The sequence below is a fragment of the Girardinichthys multiradiatus genome, chromosome 12, assembly GCF_021462225.1.
Source record: "Girardinichthys multiradiatus isolate DD_20200921_A chromosome 12, DD_fGirMul_XY1, whole genome shotgun sequence".
NCBI lineage: Eukaryota > Metazoa > Chordata > Actinopteri > Cyprinodontiformes > Goodeidae > Girardinichthys > Girardinichthys multiradiatus.
This window is the reverse complement of record NC_061805.1, coordinates 31787330-31810518: the sequence shown is the minus strand read 5'-3', so window position 1 is coordinate 31810518 and position 23189 is coordinate 31787330. Positions and strand designations below refer to the sequence as shown.

General features: G+C 40.1%; 1 protein-coding gene across 1 annotated transcript; it reads left to right on the top strand.

Moving 5' to 3' along the window:
* The first annotated feature begins 834 nt into the window (after positions 1-834).
* On the top strand, positions 835-23095 carry rasl10a (RAS-like, family 10, member A). Its single transcript, XM_047380932.1, has 3 exons — positions 835-1727; positions 13330-13454; positions 19530-23095. Exons 1-3 carry the CDS (start codon positions 1512-1514, stop codon positions 19798-19800), a joined length of 612 nt encoding a protein of 203 aa, XP_047236888.1. The 5' UTR covers positions 835-1511; the 3' UTR covers positions 19801-23095.
* The last annotated feature ends 94 nt before the right edge of the window (positions 23096-23189 follow it).

The window sequence follows — 23189 nt, the reverse complement described above, 5'->3', positions numbered from 1 at the left end:
GGTCGATATGAGGCTTTCAAACTGAACAAACTGCAACTAGGAAGCATGGTAGTGGCAGCATATCCTGTGGGACAGTTTTACTGTGAATGGTTCTCATGCATTGGACAAGGTGGTAATATTCAAGTTCTCCTCAACTCAGCAGCAGGATCACTGAAACTTGGATAAAGTTTAAGAGGAAATCCACAATAAATTCAAACCTTTGCAAGCAATCAGTGTTTTTAAAATTCAATTAAAATGTCAGTTGTGTATTTTGCTCTAAAAAAGAATAGCTCAACCTGGTATTTAATTCATGCCCATAAGTGAAAGTACTGTAAACTGTTCACTAGATGTATTTTCTAAACTACCAGTGTTCATACCGTAACTACAATGTTATGCAACCAGCCATTTTAAACACCAGCTTTGTATTTTAAAAAAAAGAAAATGTCCAAAGCTTGAATTGATAAATAAATCAATGACTGAAACCTTAAGAGTGTAAAGTTCCCTGATGTCAGAAGCTCATCTCCAGGGACTCTAAGATACATGTGATGTTTCGTCCTCAAACTGCTCCACTGATCGGAGCTTTCTGCAAACTGTGATTGATGCCACACATTGACCAAGCCCTACCTCTAGACCCCATCCAGCAGCTAATAACTCACCTCAGAGATGTGATGCTCAGCCTGCATGACCCCCGCACTGTGCTGATGTACGGTGCTGGATGTTTGTGACCTCACTCTTTACCATTGATTCCGCGGCGTTATGGGAACACCAAGCTTTCACACGCGTTTTGCGCACGACCTGATCCTATTGGATGAGCAGTGCAGGGGATATTAGTGATGATAGAGAGAGAGAGAGAGGGAGCTCCTCTCTCTAACAGCAGACGCACAGCGTTCCTGATCGCACTCTAGATGCCTTTACAGCAGACGCACCTCTGTTGCTTGTGAGGTTTCGTTTTCTTTCCTCCTTGTGCAGCAAAAATCAAGAAGACACCGTGGTTAACGCTATTGTACAACACGTGGCGAGCCTGTTTACGAGTCCCTGCGGCTGTGCGCCTTCCATTCCTCCCCCCCGCTGTCATGGAGGAGCGCTGGCGGTGGTGCAGCGCTGGGAAAATGAGCGAGAGGCGCAGTGGAGGCAACCAATGAAGACGCGGAGAGCTCCTGCGCGTCTAGGCAAGGTCGGAGCAGAGCGTGGATGAGATTATGTCCAAGTGGAGACAGCAAGGACGGACTTTTCTGCCTCCTCTCCGGGGATGTCTCCTGAAAAAAACAAGAGTTTCTCTCTCAGAGGCGATGAAGACCCCTTTCCTACCTTTTACGCGATCATGCTTGAGCCTCTATTTGTGACAATCTCCTGTCTCTCTCAGCTGGGAGATGAAGTTTCCTCGCTTTGGACGATTTACCGGTCTTGTCGCTTGCTGCTGAGGCCACCTAGGGTGATTTAGAGGCTGCAGCTGCAGGGCATCCAGCTGTGTTTACTGGACGGTACGCATCTGCCGCTGTCGCTGTCCATGGTGCTGAACCCGGGCTCCAGGAATGGTGGAGACGCTGAGTATCGCAGTGATCGGTGCTCCCGGAGTGGGCAAAACTTCTATAATCCGCCAATTCATCTATAACGATTTCTCGGAGGCGTACACGCCGACCAGGACCAGATATGTATTCAGACCCTCGGTCATTCTGAACGGGAACATGTATGAGTTAAAGATTTTGGACGTCCCGCCAATCTCCTCCTTCCCAGCAAGCGCCAGTCAGGTAATGTGGTTACTTTAAGCAGATGGTTAACATTAAAATTATTCTACTTTAACCTCACACAGACACATATGTTTTCTGTTTTTTAACCCATATTTCGTTTAACTAATCAGCATCCCCCTGCAGCTGCAACCAGAAAACCAAACAGGAACCTTATTTATCCCTCTTTCAACATCAGATGTCTTTACTAGTTGCTATGGAGACTGTTTTAAACCTTGGAGCATCATTTTGTAAACTACACCCCCTCATCAGGAAATAATAAATTTTTTAATCAATCATGAGATGTCTTCAGTAAATTTCTAACTTGACTATGCAGAGCTCAGAGTCAGATGAGCTGATTACATGATGCTGCTGCTGCATCTGCTTAAACTCTTTGTGCGAAGACAGAGCAGCTTGGCCTTTCATCCACTGCCAGAGGTCATCTGCTGCACTTGATTAGTAGAAGACACCTTGAATGAAGGACTCTGGCGAGAGAAAGCTCTCAGGATCGTTGTATGCTTTGTTCCTTAGATATATTAAAGAAACTTAATGCTGTTTTGTCCTCTTTTCTGTTGCCAATCACTCAGATGTTGTTGCAACCATTCCAGGGATGCCTTAGTAAATAAACATTCAGAACAGAGATTGTAAAGCTTTAATAACTTGAATGTGCTTTACTGGACTTTTTTTTTCCCCAATTTCTGAGCAACAATCCCCCAAGTCCCAAATCCCGTCTTTGTGCTGCCGTTCCTTCAGTGTGGAAACACAAAGAGGGAATTTGGAGGAATTCAGAAAGCTTAGAGAGAAACCTGCCTTATGTGTCAAAGTTGGACATTAAATAACCGTTAAATATTGCTTTGTTATTTTCATTATATACAGTGCCTTGCAAAGGTTTTTATACCTCTTGAATGATTTCACATTCTCTCACATTACAACCACAAACTTCAATTTGTTTTACTGGGATTTTTATTTAATAGACCTAGAAAAAATGGTGCATAATTCTTATGAGTAAAAGAAATCATGTATGTTTTCCAAAAAACGTTGTGTGCATTCGTATACAGCCCACCTGACTTAAGATTATGTAGAACCCCCTTTTCTGCGGTTACAGCTGCAGAGCTTTGAGCTCTGTCTCAACCAGCTTTGTACATCTAGAAAGTGAAATTACTAATTTTTCTTCCAATTGGCTCTAGCTCAGTCAGACTGGATTTATAGCATCTGTGAACATAAACTTGATGATGCCGCGATCATCTTGTCTTGGGGTGGGGATGGTGTGTTCAGGGAGATGTAAAGTTTTGGTTTTCCACAATGGTTTCCCACAGAGGCTAAAAACTTAAATAAAGGTTTCTTCTGGTCAGAGCACCTTCTTCCACATTTGCTATGTCCACTACATGATTTGTGGCAAACTGCAAAAGAGACTTCTTATAGCTTTCTTTCAACAATGGCCATATTCTTGCCACTCTTCCATTAGGGCCAAATATCTGGAGTGCACAACTGATAAACATATTCTTCCACCTGTAGATCTCTGCAGCTCCTCCAGAGTTACCATGAACCTCTTTATTGTCTCTCTGATTTCTCCTGTCTTTGTCCTACTTATCAGTTTAGGTGGGTGGCCTTATCATGTTTAGCGCTTGGAAGATTGTTGCATAACCTAATACCACTTTAAACATCTCCACAATTTTATATCGGACCTGCATTCCTTCATAATGCAGTTTGCCCTCTAATGTTCTCTAACAAACCTCTAAGGCCTTCCCAGAGCAGCTGGATTTATACTGAGATTAAAATACACACAAGTGGATTTTGCTTATTAATTAGGTGGGTTGCTCTGGATTTTATTTAAAAGTCTCAGAGTAAAGGACGTTGAACACAAATTGACACCAGCTACCGTAGAGGTGATCTTGCATAACTAAATAATAACTGAGTGACCCTTTGAGCTGTATGTTGTGGACCTATCATTAAGTCACTCTAATAGCCAATTTAGTGTGTCTTAAGCAAGCACCAAACATCACATCTCATCTGCGTTGTTTGCAGCGTGTGTTTGACTCTTGTCTGTGATGACTTTCATCAGAGAAAATCACCCAGGTCAACACACCCACCTGTCAATTACTGCTGCGGAAAATGTCCTCTTTTTTTCTCACCTCAAGTTTCACTGATAGTTCCTGCATAAAAAGCCGTGGTTACCTGACAGGGTGGGAGTCAAGAAACGGGTGGCTTGTGGCATGCAGACCGGCAAAGGGGCTGGAGCCATCTACCTGTCAGAATTACAGCTTTTCTTCCAGACCTAATGTTTTATCGAAAGGTAATAAGAGGTCTGCAGCATTTCTTGCCACCAACAAGAAGAGAACAAGAAGGTTTGTTGTGAACAGGAAGCAGGAATAAGACAAGATGAGTCTCATGAGTTTAAACTGTAGGACTGTATGTCCCCAAAGGGTGAGTCACATCAACAAGATTTTAGCACACAGTGCCACCATCAGAGTGTTGTGTATATTCTTACTAACCAGTGGTGCAGTGAGAGGGAGCCTGCTAGTGGAGAAGATCATTGACTGAATGCTGCCACCACATTTTTATCAGGCAGACTGGTAGTACCTTATTTGCAGAGGAACAGACCTGTGGAGTCTGCACTCTGCTCCTGTTGTGTCCCACTTGTCCTCAGTATGTTAATGTCCTCTGTTCACAGGCATGTCTGAGTCACTGCACCGCTCTGTATTGTCCCCATCAGCTGAGATGTGTAACCAGAGTCAGGGCAGTGGGTATTCTGAGCAGCACAATGAACAGTGATTGAAATTTACTTGCTGCGTGCAGCGAATTGAATTAAAGCAGCGTTCCCAGTTACAATACTGCAGGGAATAGACCACCAATAGAGGTCTGAGTGGCTGCAGTCAATTAGACAGTTTCCAAAGAGCTTAATGGACACTATTGGAGTAACAGTGACCTAGCGAGGAGTAATCTGTTATCTGAAAGTTGTGATGAATAAGCTGGAGGATACAGTGAGTCAGTACGCCTCCATGCTGATGCAGCCTGGCAGTTTCTCATCATCTTAGATTATATTCAAATGGCTACTTGTGACCCAGTTTCAACCAGACCTTCATGCTTGCTTATCTTGGATTTCTGTTATTTTACTGAGATAACTTAATGATTCGTTTGCTTCGTAGAATGTCTGTTTGCTGCTGATAGTATAGCCTTTAGAGAGCAGCTGTCACAGTATCGCAATAGGATGTGGTGACATATGGATTTAAGCTTGATGAAGCATTCAGCATGATTGTTCTTGTCTTGTTCTTTTATTGTTTTTTTCTTTGTGCCATAATGTATCTCCATGACTTCCACCCACTGAAGATGCTTCCTCTCCCTCCGCTGCTCCTCTCTGGACAGTTTCTCAGTTATCTCTCTAAATGCTTGCTGTGTTAACTGCGCAGAAATTAGAGCTATTTTATGTAACACATTGTGTCATTGGGACTTTTGTTGATGCAGTTGGAAAAAATGCCCATCTGTGAAGAGATTCACAAGTCATCTAAAAGCTAAGAGGATGCAAAAGTTTTTCAAGATAGTCTTTGTCCAGTGTTTCCATAACTCTTTGCATGTGAAAAAGCTCAGCAAAATATAGCTGCAAAGTTTAATATGCAACAATTCATGCTTTCATTTGCATGCTGCTATGCATCCCAAAGACAGAGCAATGTGATTGTGTTTCTACCAGAACAAGTTTCTGTTTTTATCCAAGTTTCTCTGGGTTTTTGCAGGTGAGTCAGAACTCCACGTTGAGCAGCAGTCCATAAGCATCTTTCCAGAATTTGCCCCATTATATAAATTGTTTATTTATATAAAAAAAAAGAGCCTGCAAAAAAAAAAAGGACATGACCAGAGGGTCAATCTGATTTTCCTGAAACAATAGGATCAAGACGCACCTGGAAGAAATCAATTTCCTCTGTGTTGCTTGGATGTGACGCTGGAAAGAAAAAATAACAAATCCAGAACAAGCAAAAAGAACAGTAGTTCTAGAAACCTTAAACATGAATTATGCCTTTTACGTATTTCTTTTGTCTCCCATTTTGCTAGCTTTGCTGTCTTTCTGCTTTTGTTCTGTTTTTTAATTTTATTTTGTCATTGGTCTTCATATGTTCTCCCTCAGTTTTAGTGCATTCGGCTTGCAATCATTCAAGTTTATTTTAACAAGTTATGCCAAAATGTGCACTACAGTATTCAGAATCCAACACCCTCTCTCTACCAGTTTCTCTCTCATCTAGACCAAAATGTTTACCCATTCCTCTTTGCCCAAAAGCTCAATCTCAGTCAGATTGGATGGAAAGCTTCTGTGAACATTGCTTTTTAAGTATTTCAGTTTTAAGTCTTTTTCAGCCTCTAGCAGGTTTTCTTTCAGGATTTTGTCCTAATTTAGCTCCATCCATCTTCCCATCAACTCTGATCGCTCTCCTGTCTCTGATGAAGAAAGGCATCCCCACAGCTGCCACCATCATGATGCATTAGTTTTCCACCACACATATTGTTCTGGATAAAGACCAGGAAATTAAAAAAATTCTCTCTTTGCATGGTTATTCTACATGGCTTGTGGTAAACTCAAAACAGGACTTTTCAGTCATTTTGTTCAACAAAGGCTTTCTTATTGACAGTCTTCCTTAAAGGCAAGATTTGCGTAGTGCATGACTAACTTCTGTCCTGTGATTTTCCCACTTGAGGTGGGAATCTCTGCAGCTCCTCCAGAGTTTCCATCCCACTCTTGGGTGCTTGATAATTACCGTTTCTTCTGGCCCAGTCTGTCTGTTTAGGTGCAACCTTTACAAAGAGCCATTTATGCCCTTAGTGCAGCAAAATAAAATTTGTTTAGAGCTGCAAATGTTAACATGTTACAATGTTAAATGTTACAACTTATCACTTTTGATAAATATCCTCTTTAGGAAATGCATAATTTTTAAGATCCACTATTGTATTTTTACTTTAATGTTTTCAAAATAAAGAGAAACATAAATCTTTGCAAACAGGAGATGGATACGTCTGTGGGATGTTTTAGAAGATGTAAAAAAAAAGCACATAGTTTCCAACTTAGAAAAGTAGATCTAAAAACGTATTACTGCTACTTTCAGTTTGGTTCCTTATCATTTGAGCCCAAGTTATTCAGAGCCATTGAGGAAGGTCCAAATTGCTACTTGCAGCTCCAGAGCCGCAGGTTACAGGTCCCTGGTTTTGTTGAATGGGAATAATCTTAGGCTTACAGTTGTGCCAAACTCTTTTCATTTAAGGATATTGAACTGAAAATTGATCCTAATGAGCCTAGGATGTTGTCTTATAACCCATCCCTCTCTAAACTTCTCCAGAACTTTATCTCTGGCCTTTCGGCTCTCTTCCTTGGTCTTCTGCTCGTCTTTAAGGTTTTCTAACAAACCCCTGTGGCCTTCACATAACAGCTTTCTTTATTTTGAATTTAAATTCAATTAGCTTATTTAGGGATATCGCAGTTAAAAGGGCTGAATAAAAGTACATGCCACATTTTTATTTGTAAATGATCTTTGTACTTGATATTTATGCACTACATAGTGTTTCTCTATTACATAAAATCCCAATAAAATCCTATGCAGTTTTTGGTGGTAACATAAGAAAATGTGAAGGGTTGTGAATACTTGTGTAAAGCGCCTTACAATCAGTTGAACTCTTCATATACCACAAAATCAGATACTTTTATTATATTAAAACAATGAGCATGATAATTACTAATTCATAAAAAAAAGCACCTTTTCTCTCCTTATTGAGCGATAAACAAAAAGACCAGGATCACTTGTCATTACTCTCAGCGCTGAGCAGGAATTTTGGATTAGATTTGTATGAAACCTTCTGTAAAACAAATAAAAAAGTTTCATATCTCTCTTTGTATAAACCATGTGCTAAAAAACAGATGTATAACATGTACATGAATGAGCCTGAAGATAAGTGGATTACATAAGCTTTGGACAAAGCCAGGCTGATCCCAGGTTTACAATCCTGACAGCAGCTCCGTGTGCAAAAGAGTTCACACAAATCCTTTCAAACTCTTCTATTACAGCAGTTTCAATCTGAACGAGAGGGAGACACTAAACCAGAAAGTCAAGATTTTACAAACAGATCCAAGATCACTTCCACTTTCTGTAACACAGCACTGTAGAAACTCCGCAAAATTATTTCCCTGTGTCTCAAAAGAGGAACACACTGAAGAGTGATATATCCTAATGTCTTTAATGATTTTGCTGCTATAGGTCATCATTGATTTATTGAAATTTCACCTGTGAGGCCTGTAATAGATTTTATCTGCAAGCCAGGTGGTGTGGCCTTTGCATGACACATCTTTAATTGCTTGTCAGCCTTTTCCCACCACGTTACACCTGGTGCTCCTGGGCTCTAGCATTATCCATCTCAAACGCACATACCACTAACAGCCGCCTCCTCTTCTGCACCCATTGTAATACTCAGCGACAGCTTTTATCTTTGCATGCTGGAAACCGACCAGGGCCCGCTGTTGTCAGGGAGACATGCTCTGTTGGGTCTTGAGGAGCGAGGGATGAGATGCTCTTTTTCTGCACTGTTAAGAAGGCCGATTGAAGGATGCAGATAGTGGCACCACACTTTACTTTCAGGGTCCTACGGCTGCACTCTCACATCCTGCAAGCATGCACAACTCTCTCTCTCTCTCTCTCTCTCTCTCACACACACACACACACACACACACACACACACGCACACACATACACACACACATACACACTCGCACACACACACATTTTGAATTCTTTTGATTCGTTGATTCTTGCTCATCAGCAGTATACACTGCTCCAGTGCCTTTTTTTTTGTTTACTTGCTCTTTCCGGGTCTCTTGCTTGGCTTTGCAGAAGTCGTGTTGCTCTTTCAAGCCCCGTCTCCGCATTTAAAACCAGGATTTGGATGACAGAGATATCAGATGAGGCCTATTTTTAGGCCACGAGATGTGAGGCTGCAACTGAAAGCCGCCGTGTGCATCTCATATCTTCAGCTGCTTCAATTAACCGTGAGCAGTGATGACATGTGTTGCTAAGGGCAGGAAATATGCCTTGTTTACCTTAGAAATACATCACAACTTGGATCTAAATTGCTTTAGACTGTAATAAAGATACAGTAGGGCTCAAATATCTGCAACCTCTGAGCCGACCAAAGGTTGCATGATGCCAAAGGCAGAAATTCATTTGGTGGCCCATATCTTGTTCAGCCCATCGGCCACCACAGCACTGACTTCCCTCTTATGTCACCCATTTGTGATGATTTTTACATTTAACACAAATTATTTAATGATCAGCTAATGAGGCAAAAAAAGAATTATACTTATGTTACAGCAGATTATTTTGGTGGCTTCTCCTAATTTTGCCCTTTCAATTACAAAGACTTCTTGCTCTGCTGCCCACTTCAGCCGGTCTTGCTGGATTTCATATTTTAGCCAAACAAGCTCTTAGTTTAGCTAATATAGCATCTTCCTCAAAATAATAAGCTGTACCAGCTACTTTCAAAGGCAATAGCAACCAGAACTCAACTAGTGTCTCATCTGAAGAAGAGTTCTTGAATTTTCCAGAATGTTTAACAAACCGCTCATTAGAAGAAGTGAAGCGTTGTTTATATTTTATTAGGATTCTAACTTTTTGAAAGAATCAACATCGAAGATCTATCAGGATCTACCAGTTTGCTAAAGATTCAAGAGGGAAAAAAATCAATTCTGATATAAAGTCATGAAGGCTTATTTACCTAAAAGTTATGAACTCTTTGTTGGATTCTCAAGTGAGAACAATGCTTTATTTTGGCTGAACTCAGGGGTTCATTTTGACTAACCTATAAAATTCAGCTGACCAGTTCAGCAGGAAATTAACAGGAAAACAAAGAATCTCTATGTAATACGTGGATACTATTCATTTGTTCAGCTCTTCAGTCTTCTAAAAATTGATTTCCCAACAGCAGCTATGCTAAACACATGTTCAACATTATAAAGTGAAATATTTAGCAACATGCCTCCTTAGGAACACCAAACTGACCAGCAGGATGAATTTTAACTCTGACATCAGTACAAAAACAGGAACAAAACTGGAGTTGAGACAGCAGGACCAAATTCAAGGTTTTTGTTCACAAGCAACCCTGAAAAAATCTATTACTTGCTAAATTGTTTAAAATGAATTATACAGAGTGAGTGAAACTCAAACACAAGCAGCATCGATTATTAAGTTAGCTTTAAATGATTATATTTAACAGATCTTGAGTTTTTTTAGCCAGAAGGGGGCCTGTTAGCAGCAGCAAAGCCTGCTTTTATCTAGGGCCGGCCCTGAGTAAGTTGTTAAAATGTTGCAAGATGGCTTGTATGAGAAATCGTTATAGCTTACACCTGTTTTTTTCATCATCTTCTTTCACTGCAGTAGTCGCCTCATCAGCCTCATTATCTTCCCACTCATGTGAGACTGTTTCTTCCTGTTGACACAAACCCATAAATACCTTCTTCCAGGCCCAGTGAAGGCAAATTCATTTTCATCTACATACTGACATTATCAGTAACATCACCATGCTGATTAACGCCTTTTTCCCTTATCTTCCGCTGTCATAAATTATCAGCTGTATATGTGGGACGAACAGCGTGCTGGCTTAAAAAGGACATTTTTATGTGTGATGACATTTTTCCTTTTTAGATTAAACTTATTGTGTGAAAGAGCAAAAATACATTAAGCACAATCAATAAAATTCAAATCAAGTTGTGTTTTAGTGCCACAAACGTAGAACTTGTCAGCTTAACATTTAAAATATTGTCAAACAGTCTGCATTTGGATATGTTTTATCTTATATTATATTAAAAGCCAATGTTATCCAGCAAAAAGAGGCCGAATCCTCTGAGCCCGATTCATGTGCATCGGTCAGAAACCATTAAAACCATTAATCTGAGCATGTTTAAAAATTAAGACAGCAATTTGCCACATGAAGAACTTCAGCAGACTGTGATCATGCGTATCTCTTGCTAACAAACAGGAAACTCTGTCCAGGCATTAATTAAACCCTTTGAAAGCTATCTTTAATTATCCAAGATACAAATATATTTTTAGATTTCAATACTCAGACGCCTTAAATGGGTTTGGTCTGAATTCTGCTGATTCATCTAGGTTGGTAAAGGCAAATCTATGAATATTCTAGTTGGTTCTGCCTGAATATCAGCTCATATGACTGCAGCAGATTATATTGGAGCTGCACTCTTTCTCAACTTTTGAACATTGCCTCTAGACTTATTGCCACTCCTGGTAAAAATGCTTAAAACCTTTAAAGTATATACATTTTATTGCAGTATGTTTTTTAGCATCTCACATTAAAAAGATGAGAAAAAAAACCCTCATTTTGATTACATTTGTGCAGTGGAGAAAGAAATCCAGTGTTAAGCAATAATTTTAACAAAATTACTAGTTGAATGATCCTTTTCAACTAAATGTGTTTGAAGTGCATATTTTATTTAAAGTATACATTTTATAAAACTGATCCAAGTTCCTATGAACCTCTTGATAGAAACTGTAAGGAAACTCCACTGTATGAATATGATATAGGCCATTTCTTTCAGTGACTGCTCACAGTACTGGATGAGCATCCGTATTAATTATTCCATCACACGCAGCGGGATTATAAGGCGGATAAAAGAAAATCTCTAACTCTCAGTGTTAGAGAACTGCAGCAAAAAGCGGCATGACAAAGTGACCAGGTGCAATTTACATGCCAGAAAAAGCAAAATGTTAAATATGTGGAGTTTGCTTAACTCTACTGGGGCTTTAACTGGCCCATGTGCTTAGGACCTGTAAGACTCAACAAACTCTCCAGGTTGGTGTGGCCTTAACCAAAGTGAACGATGTAAGTGGAAAAAGCATCTCATGCCCACTATTATGTATGGTGGATGACATGTGATTCTGTGGGCCAATTTCAGGGACTCCTGCGCACAGTTACTTGTATACCAGGAGATTTTATATAAACATTTAAATGCCTCCACGACAAAACTGATCATCATTCAAATCAGTCATCATTGGATCTTTCAACAGGTTAATGATTCAAAAAAAAAAATCCAAAACATTTCTTCCATAGACATCTCAGCCCCTAGACTTAAATCCTGTAGGAAACGTGTAGTGAGCTAAAGAGTAGAGCATATGAGGGCAGCCAGGACTCTGGACAGATCTAGAAAGATTTTGCAAAGAGAAATGGTCAAAGACTCCCCTCTTTGGATGATCTCCTGCACAGCTCCCACTGTATCTATAGCCAGATAAACCAAATTAAATATGTGTGTTTCATCTGAGCCCACGACAGTCTCAGAGAGCAAAGCTGCTGTTACAGCAATGAGCAAAAACACCAGAAGTGATGGTGACTCCCTGTCTTGCTCATCCCTTGATCAGTCTTCTCAACATACTCTCAGGCCTTTTTTACAAAGCTGAATGTACCACGAGCAACAAAGCTTGATCTAGTGATTGTTTTTTCTTCCACTGACAGACTCTGAGTGATTGGTTTTGTCTAACCTCAGTCATCGTTCTTGAATGTGTGTAGCTAAGAGACTGAGCGGTGTTGTCTTCTGGGTAATCACCAAATGACTTTATTTCAGGAAAGAGAAGCTCTGAGAGTCTTTTCAGCTCTAGGAATTAATTCGCTGTGCAGCAGAGGCATGCAAAGTGTGATAAAGAGCCAAAGCGCCTTTGGAAAATTGCAGGAACATGGAATACATGCTGTTCAGTTAGCTGCCCACTGGAATTACTCTGGTCTGTAAATATGTGAACCATATTCTCTGAGAGGTGCTTCGAGCTATAACAACAATAATGTTCTGTTTTTACAAAGCCAATAAGGAAGCTTTCCGAACCATTTCAAGATTTTTCTGATAGATTTCAAAGATCAGCCTGTTCGGATCTTCAACTTTAAGCTTTAAAAATGATGTCCCTCAGCAAAAGCCCTGTGAAGTTCCTAAGGTACTGCATGATTGTGAAGTGAAAGGAAAATGAAACGTAGTTTTCAAATTTTTTCACCAAGAAATATCTGAAAAGAATGGTGTGGATTTATGTTCAGTCCCCATTTAATTAAATAAAATCCTTCGCAACCAATTGTCTTCAGAACATATTTGGTAAATAACCAAGGGAAACAGCAGACAGTAGATGACAAGACAAGAGATGCACTGAGAAGTTTAACACAGGATTAGGTTAACAAACAGCATTCTTAGCTTTGTATATCTATGGAAGCATTGCTGACACCATCTCCTGAGAAGAGAAAGGGTATTGCACAGCTGCAAACTTACCAAGACCTGACTGCCCACCTAAACTGCCAGTAGAACGTTAATAAAAGCAGCTAAAAGTCTTGTGGTCTCTTCTGCCCTTTATGGAAGAGTAGCAAGAAGAAACTCTTAAGATGCCCAGTTGTCATAAATACTCCACAGCCATGGTGGCAGCATCAGGTTGTGGGGATGCTTTACATGGTGTCCTGGAAGGAAATCTTTGAAGACTGTTTACAAAAGTGTCAGCTAGTTGACAAAATAACGTGTACACATTTTCATTCTAATATATATATAAATCCACAATGTAATCTTTCCCTTTCTCGAAGAAATAATTTGTGAGCACATTTTTTTGTTTTTCTCTGTGTCATTCAGGAATGGCTGGACCTGCGTTGCAGAGGCGTCCGCAACGCCAACGCTTACATCCTGGTGTACGATATCTGTTGTGTGGAGAGCTTTGAATACGTCAAAATGATCAAACAGCAGATAGTGGAGAACAGGTACGCTCACATATTCCCCCCTCTTCTGTTCCTGAAAATCAAACCTCTGATGTGCAACCTTTTACCTTCATTGCTCGTCTCTTATATGAAGCTGCTTGGTTATTTAGAGACCAGCCACAAAGCTTTTTAATTTAACTGTTGTGACAGATACTCTTTCTGTGGTATCTTTTAATTTAGCACCTTCCTCCTTGAAGTCTATGACATTTGATACAGCGCTACTACATGAGGATTATAGGGCATCACCAGCAATTCAAAGATTTTTTGGGGCATATTATTTATGCTCTTATTTGACATCAAGAGTACAAGGGTGAAAACCAAGGTGATAAAATACAGATATGAAGTCTCCTGAATGGCTTTGGATCCACATGAGGCTAAAGGGTTGAACATCAAGGATCAGTGAAAAACCTGCTTTGTTATCCACAATACTGGCACACCTGAATATATTTCCATATAGAGAGGGACTTCATTTGTTTGCTGTGTTGTACATGACCAAGCTGCCACCACACAGTCCATCCCCCCTCACTGTTTATAGCCGGAGACAGAAACCCATTATCAGCAACGGGATAGGTGAACGCAACAGGAATCCCAAGCAGGAAAGATGTGTAGTCACACAACGCAGATTTGATGTCAGAATGAAGGAGACTCGTAAAACGCCAAGCGGGGAGCAACCCTGTGTGGAGATCATGAATAATGGAGGGTTAGAGGGTTTTTCTCCCTGTAGTTGGCAGCTCCAAGAGAACAAAATGTTGAAATGATCTGGTTTGACAGAAATCTGCTGAAAACCGGAATAACCTCGATTTTTCTTTCCTGTTTCTGCAGCCTCCTGGAATGAAGTCTTCCTTTAGTTTATTGAAGCTTCTGATGGCAATGGGTCCTTTTCCACACGGTTTTCAAAAAGACATGAATCCAAACACTTTCACATAGATTGTTTCTGTCCCTCTGAGAAATCACTGATTTGCAATGAGATTCTTGGTTTATCTGAGATTACTGAGCACTGCCTCAGAGCTTGAAGGATGAACTGTGGATCTGTCTTTATGTAATGCTCGCCATCAAGCTATCAGTCTGTGAAAGCAGAGGTGGAAATATACACAGGTATGCAAATCTTTGTCAGAGACTGAGATTCTGTAAAAAAAATCTTTATTCATTGATATTCATTGATAGATGAAAAGATAAATTAATAATGCATCAGCTTTCATGGGTTTTTACCTCTGCCTTATCTCCGCTGTCATTTTAGCAGAAGATGTATTATCTGATTTAACAGCTCCCAGTGGATTTAACTCTACTTCACATATTTTCAGTGCTCCAAATCCTTTATAAAATCCTTTATATGTCTTATTAAAATAAGACATATAGTTTTATCTGAGAGCATTGCAAATGATTTTATTGTACAAAAAGTTTCATTTGTTCAAATTAAGAAAAATGGAGATTTCTTAATTTAAGGACCCAAATTATTCTTAAACCACCAATCAGATGTTATTGAAAATGTTTTAACCTGAGATCTAACATAAATTTATTTGGTACTGTACATCCAGCTCCAGTCGGAGGTTTACATACACTAATCTTTAGCATGAGTGACATTAATTTGGGGTTTTTAATGATTTATTCGAATTGTTTTTTGTTTGCATGGTGGACTTACAGGGGTTGGACAATGAAACTGAAACACCTGTCATTTTAGTATGGGAGGTTTCATGGCTAAATTGTAGCAGCCTGGTAGCCAGTCGTCATTGATTGCACATTGCACCAGTAAGAACAGAGTGTGAAGGTTCAATTAGCAGGGTAAGAGCACAGTTTTGCTCAAAATATTGAAATGCACACAACATTATGGGTGACATACCAGAGTTCAAAAGAGGACAAATTGTTGGTGCACGTCTTGCTGGCGCATCTGTGACCAAGACAGCAAGTCTTTGTGATGTATCAAGAGCCACGGTATCCAGGGTAATGTCAGCATACCACCAAGAAGGACGAACCACATCCAACAGGATTAACTGTGGACGCAAGAGGAAGCTGTCTGAAAGGGATGTTCAGGTGCTAACCCGGATTGTATCAAAAAACATAAAACCACGGCTGCCCAAATCACGGCAGAATTAAATGTGCACCTCAACTCTCCTGTTTCTACCAGAACTGTCCGTCGGGAGCTCCACACGGTCAATATACACGGCTGGGCTGCTATAGCCAAACCTTTGGTCACTCATGCCAATGCCAAACGTCGGTTTCAATGGTGCAAGGAGCGCAAATCTTGGGCTGTGGACAATGTGAAACATGTATTGTTCTCTGATGAGTCCACCTTTACTGTTTTCCCCACATCCGGGAGAGTTACGGTGTGGAGAAGCCCCAAAGAAGCGTACCACCCAGACTGTTGCATGCCCAGAGTGAAGCATGGGGGTGGATCAGTGATGGTTTGGGCTGCCATATCATGGCATTCCGTTGGCCCAATATTTGTACTAGATGGGCTGCCAAGGACTACCGAACCATTCTTGAGGACCATGTGCATCCAATGGTTCAAACATTGTATCCTGAAGGCGGTGCCCTGTATCAGGATGACAATGCACCAATACACACAGCAAGACTGGTGAAAGATTGGTTTGACTAACATGAAAGTGAAGTTGAACATCTCCCATGGCCTGCACAGTCACCAGATCTAAATATTATTGAGCCACTTTGGGGTGTTTTGGAGGAGCGAGTCAGGAAACGTTTTCCTCCACCAGTATCACGTAGTGACCTGGACACTATCCTGCAAGAAGAATGGCTTAAAATCCCTCTGACCACTGTGCAGGACTTGTATATGTCATTCCCAAGACGAATCGACGCTGTATTGGCTGAAAAAGGAGGCCCTACACCATACTAATAAATTATTGTGGTCTAAAACCAGGTGTTTCAGTTTCATTATCCAACCCCTGTATAATATGCCCCTGATCCAATTCTTAAGACGGGAGAAAAGATTACAAGTATTTGTATTTGGCGCTTCTGGATTGTAGCAAGATTAACTTAAAAATGCAAAAAACGTGAAACAGGAGCATAAGTAAAATAAATATAGCAGGCATTTTACTGAGAAGTGAATTTAAACTCATGCAGGCTTTTCCTCAGCATGCAGACATGCTTGATACAGATGTTTTCAGGAGTGATGGTGGCAATGTTGCTCCAAAAGAGGGACCCTTTCTCTACACTTCTTCATAACCAGAAGTTCATTGAAGGACAATCCCTCTAGATTATGATGTGGCCTCCTCCTCTGTGCTGCAGGGCTGTGTGGAAGGGATCTTCTTGCAATGCCAGTAACATTGAAAGCCATCAGGACTGTCCAAATTAAATTTTTTTCTCATCAGAGGGTAAACCTTTCCCTTACCTTTCTTATCGTTGGTGCTTTCCAAACAGGCATGTTTATAGCATTGAAGGAGATGTAGATTTTAAAGCGTTTTTTTGTTCTATAAGCTCTTCTCTTGCAGGTGCTGTCTCGTGGTTATTGAATTGTTGTCAGTGTCCATAAGGGTTTCATTTGGTTCGAGGGTTTGCATGTGTCTTCATGAACACCTATCAGATCCTCCGCCTCAGTGCCGGGAATTTTTTTAGGGTCCAACAGGTTTTTTCAAAATGTGTAATTACTGTCATACCACATCAAAGCCCAGCAGGAAAGGAGGGTTGCTGCCAGAGGTCTTGCTTGTGTATCTTAACAGTACTGTCTTGATGAAAGACAGAAAGCCTTTTCGTCCTCACTAGAACTAAGAAAGTGGAGCACATCACCCCGGTTCTAAAGTCTTTACACTGGCTCCTTGTAGCTCAGAGAATAGACTTTAAAATACTTCTGTTAGTCTATAAATCACTGAATGGCTTAGCACCAAAATACATTGCCGACTTGTTGTCAGTGTATCAACCACCCAGACCTCCCAGGTCATCTCACTCAAATCTACTCTGCACACACAGAACCAGAACCAAACATGAAGAAGCAGCTTTTAGTTCTTATGCTCCACTAATTTGGAATAGACTCCCAGAAAACTGTAAAAGCACCCTAAGTTGCTTTAAATCAAGATTAAAAACGTATTTGTTTAGGGTGGCCTTTGACTGTGCCATCTAAGCATAATTGGTTGCGTTTTCAGTCCAATTTTCCTTTCATTTTCTCATCCATCATTCTATTCTCTTTATTTTTTTTATTACTTCTGTTGTTTGATTTCATCATTTGATTTGTTTTTTCTGCGTCTGTATCTGTGTTTATTTTCTTTGTGATTGTATTGTAATTGTATGTACAGCACTTTGAGTGTCTCGTTGCTGAAAAGCACTATATAAATAAACTTACCTTACCTTACCGTTGCCACCATGGGGTTAATGACATTGTGGATGCCAGACAGGAAATAACAGATGAAAAACAGATTTAACCTTAACCAGATTTTGAGTTTTTAAGGATAATGCTTTGAAATTGCCTACTCTATTTTTATATGTCTGGTGCTCCTTTTTGTTCTTGTTTGATTTTGAAGTTCAACAAACAGCCTGGTTATGATCGACCAGCACAAAATGCAAATACTTGTTTTCCTTAATGGTTTTAGGATTGGGTTTAGAAGTGTACAACATGAAGCCAGAGAAACGGTTTTTTGTTTTTTATTTTCTTTTTGTTGCCATCAATAAGTTTGTGGCATGATTCTGGCTGGGTATTTGACCACTGTTCTCTTTAGAAATTATAGAATCCTTTTTTCTCTGGGTATGGACCCAGCATTTATTTACTGTCTATATATTTCCATTATGGTTGAGGTCAGGGCCATTTGAGGAGGTTAATGTTAGCCTGTTAAATCCATTCCAGAAGCAGCTTTGATTTGTGTTTAGGATCTTTGTACTGCTGGAACACCCAACTTTGTCTAAATGAAAGCACAACACCAAGAAGGCTGTTTTCCTTCTACATTATGCACCTACTTTGTGAAATTCAGTGGTATCAGTGGCAATGAAACAGCCCCCAGTATGATGGTGCAATCACCGTGATTGACATTTGGTGCAGTGTTCTCAGGTTTAAAAGCCTTACCTTGACCACCTCAGTCATTCTCCTTCTCGTTTTTGCTAAAAAGCTCCAACTCTTTCTCACATGACCATACATTTGTTTTTCTCCAGAAAACCTTTGGATATGTGGACTATAGCTGCAGCTTTTCTGTCAGTTTTGGAGCAGGAACTTTTTTTTGTTCGGCATCCTTTCATTCCACAAAAAAAAGTTAAACAAATTCATAAAATAAACGTTAAAAACTAATAAATTAATAAAAGATAAAAAATGAATAAAAAAATAAACAATAGAAAAAAATCCTTTCAGTCCATAAAGATGCAAAACTGGATTCACTTTCAGCAGCATTCAGCTTATCGAAGGTTTGAGTTTTTGAACACCTCAACCAATTCCCTTCTCCCTTTCATCTAAAGGTAACAGTTTGGGCCAAATGATTGAATTTATATACAACTGGGTGTTCCAACAAGACAAAGAGCCGGAACACAAACCAAAAAGGTTTTAGACTACGCCTTAAAGCCTGGTCTGTGCCAGAAAAACAGGGTTACCCTAACCCTAACCCTAAACCTGCCAGAAAAACACAAATTTAAATTGACTGCACCATTTCTGATAACAAAAGTGTTAGTCAAATTTATCCCAGGACCTCTAAGTAAACCTTTACGTATAACTTTGCCTATGTGTTGATAAAAAAAGATCCACAATAAGTTCAAACTGGTGAGCCTACTTCTTGCCTTTAAAAGTCATTGAAGCTTTATGTTGTATAATGCTTTCACCCTGAAAAAAATACCTCTTAAGGTCCAAAATTTACATGACACCCATGCTGATAATGAGTGGATGTAAACTTCTTAACGGAACTGTATCTTGTGGCCCAAATGTATGTCTTTGCTTGCCATACGTTTTCATGCTCAGTAACACTGTAAATCTACTGCAAAGGGAGGCCCCTCGAGCCTGTGTGAGCAGTAATCCTCCTCTCTGCCCCCACACACCTCAGAAGACGCGCAAACACACACTCACTACACAGTGACAACCACTTTGACAAACACCAAGCTGATAGATGTGCGTTTTGAAACCAACCCCTCCTTTTCTTTCCACTTCACATTTTCCTTCAGGGAAGGCAGCAGCAGCGAGGTGCCAATCCTGGTGGTGGGTAACAAACGAGATCTGCAAAGGCAGCGCTTCATGCCCCGCAGGGCCGTGTCAGTCCTGGTGAAGAAGACCTGGAAATGTGGCTACGTGGAGTGCTCTGCCAAGTTTAACTGGCATGTGGTCCTGCTCTTCAAGGAGCTGCTAGGCATCGCTGTGGCACGGGGCATGCGCCAGAACCACACCTCCATCCGTCTGCAGGGGGCGCTACAGAGAAATCGGTGCACTGTCATGTGACCCTCGAAAGCTTCCTCCACCCCTTCTCATGTCTGGGGTGGAGCAGACCTTGGAGAAAAGGACTCTTTATCGTAATGGCTGGAAAAATACCCTGTGGCCTCCTGCTTAACTGAGCTAATTTTCATAATGAGGTTTATTTAACTCTTTGCGCTGTAAAAGACTCAAAAATTCCACACATGCTCATCCAACCACTTCCTAGTCTAATTCTGTCCACTGTGTAGAAAGGAGGAAGCAGATAGAAGCAACAGCAACTTGAAATCCAACACAGTTATATTTCTGCAGCTTGAAAGCTTAGCGTTTCAGGCTGGGCCACCAAATGTAACTCGTCACATACATCAGGTCTCTAACTGGGCCTGACAGCATGGAAGCTGTTCCTGTAAGACTCAAAACCAGAGAGGCAGCAATACTATTGAGTCTTCCTTTTGGATTTATCATATTCAGGAAGGTGAAAAGGCACAAGTTCAGATGTGACTAGGATTACTTGTGGATTAAAGGCCAATGATCCACAACATAAAATGACAAACATAGAGAAAATAATACAGGTGTATGTCACTGAATATTAATCATAAATGTATTTGCTTCAGTGATTTAATTCAAAAAGGGAAACTCAGATAATATAAAGATTCATTACACAAAGAGTGATATTTTTCATTCATTTATTTCAGTTTATTTTGATTATTATGGATTACTGTTAATGGAAACACACAATTAAGTTTTTCAGAAAATGTGAATATTACAAAAGACTGATAAAAATATTTTAATACAGAAATGTAAGTCTACTAAAAAGTATGTCCTGTGCTGTACAGTATGTACATTCAATTCTTGGTAGAGGCTCCTTTTACATGAATTGCTGCATCGATGCAGTGTGGCATGGACTTGATCAGCCTGTGGTTCTGCCGAGGTGTTAAGAAGATCCAGTTTGCTTCAATAGCGACCTTCAGCTTTTGTGCATTGTTGGCTCCATGTATTTTATCTACCTGTTGACAATAGTCCATGGTCTTTTAAGAAGGTATTGGTACTTTTAGAAGTGTGAGCCTGTTGCCAAGTTCTGCTCAAAAATTTAAATCAGCATCTTCATGAAGCTTGTCAGAAGAGAAAAGCATGAAGTGCTCTAATATTCAGACTTTGGACTTGAGAAAACACAGTGGACCAGCACCAGTAGATGATGTGGCTCCCCAAATTATCATTGATCGAGGAAAGTTCACATTGGACCTCAAGCGACTTGGATTCTGTTCCTCTCCACTCTTCCTCCAGGCTGTGGGACCTTGATTTCCAAATGAGATGCGAAATCTGCCATCATCTAAAAAGATTACTTTTTAAAGGACCAGTGAGCAACCGTCCGGTTCTTTTTTCTCCTTAGTCCAGGCAAAATGCTTCTGACAGGAGTGGCTGAATGTGTCTTTCTTTTTTTGACACATGATGCAAGAGTCATAGCCCATGTCCTGGATATGCCTGTGAGTAGTAGCTGTTGAAACACTGACTCCTACTGCAGGTTGTGTCTTGTGAATCTTTCCTGAACCCCAGAAGGGGCATCACTTCATAATCTTTTCAAGGCTGCAGTTATTCCTGTTGCTTGTGCACGTTTTTGGACACACTTTTTCCTACCACTCAACTTTCCATTAAATGCTTAGATACAATCATCTGTGAACAACCAGCTTCTTTGGATACCACTTTTCATGGCTTTCTCTCTTTTATGGCTTACTCTTCTTGGTGACAATGACTGTATGATTGCTGTACAACTGTACAGTCATGACCATAACAACACATTTCTGTATTAAAAAACTCTTTTTATTGGTGTTCTGTAAGACTCCAATTTCCAAAGAAACAAAGGTTTGGATTTTTAGTTAATTTAAGCTATAATCATCCAAATTAACTTAAATAAATGCTTTAAATATATCATTATGTGCGTATTGAATCCATATAATATGCATTTCACTGTTTTAATTGAACTGCTGAAATAAATTAACTCTTCTGGAAAGGTTATCCTAAAATGTACATAGACAAATGCGATAAGATAGTTTTTTACTTAAGATACGAGGAATTAGCCGGCATTATTCATTCCTTCCCTGCCCTTGTTAAAGACTGGGCCTAGGGTAAAGGTTCTTTGTCCCCACCGTGGGTGTTTTAAGGTAAGCAAAATTTACTGCAGTCTCTTATTATGAGAAACTGTAGGGCTTTAAACTACCTTCTGCCCTCCGTCAGACTCTGTTTCTGCAGAGTACATTAAAACCAGGGATCTGGGGACATGCAGGAGCCTAAAATAAGAACCTGTACTAGCAATGTGGTTGTTAGTGTTTATGCGTGTGTGCTTAATGTACTTTAATTGTGAGCCCTGACAGATTTGTGGGGACCAGACTGCTGGACTTCAGTGGATGTTGGCATCCCCACCATGGTAGGTGTTAAAGTGTAAGCATGTGTCTGAAAAAGAGAGCAAGCCAGGGCAACACATAGGAAGGCAGGTTTGATAAGTGACATTCAGACAGGTGTAGGACAGACGCAGCCAGATGTTGAAGCCTTGGATTAGAATGGAGCAATAAAACCCTGCAGCGATGCCCCCCACCGACAACACACCAACACATAATATTGAAAATGCCAATGTAATCCATGTGTAATGCACTCGTGCATCATATAAAAGTACAGAAACAGAGCTCAGAGGCTCATATAAAATGTACCATCAAGGATGCAAAAAGATCATTCATAAAGCTTTAACATCACTATCTGAATAGCATCAAAATGGTAATGTTGTGTGCAACTATTTTATTTCTTTTGACTAGGCCAAGGTAGGTACTTTGGGAACACATCTGACTAATTTGTATATAAAAATGACTCACAGAGGGATCATCTTGCATGCATTTGTTGGTAAAATCCAACAGGTCAGGGTTTAATTGCACTGATGTAAAAATGTGATCTCGTGTTCATTTATTTTTTTTTGTACTACATAGTTTCCTGACTCTACAGTGAGCAGTGGAGTGGATGAATGTGATCATTTTTCAGCAGCATGCGAGAGCACAAGCTCATGATTTCCTCCAAATGTAGTGCTAATCCTTCAGCAGGGCCAGATGGTTGTATTTTTTTGTAATAGTACAAAAAAAGAGAGAATTATGTAGCAGAGATATGAGAAAGCAACTGTGTGTAGCACGAGTTTCCATCAGTTTGTGTGTGTGTTTCAGAATTAAAAAGGGCTACAGTTTTCTGTTTTTTTTCTCAATCTGAAACCTTGTCATGGTGTTGGTACTATGAGTAATTATTTCTTTTTTTTGACACATGATAAATAAAGAAATGCATTTGAGAACGACATTTTACTCCTCCATCATTTGCAACAATCATGCTAAATTGAAACCATTGGGACAACAATGCCATCTTGTGGCAAAGCGATGCTATCTGGAGCC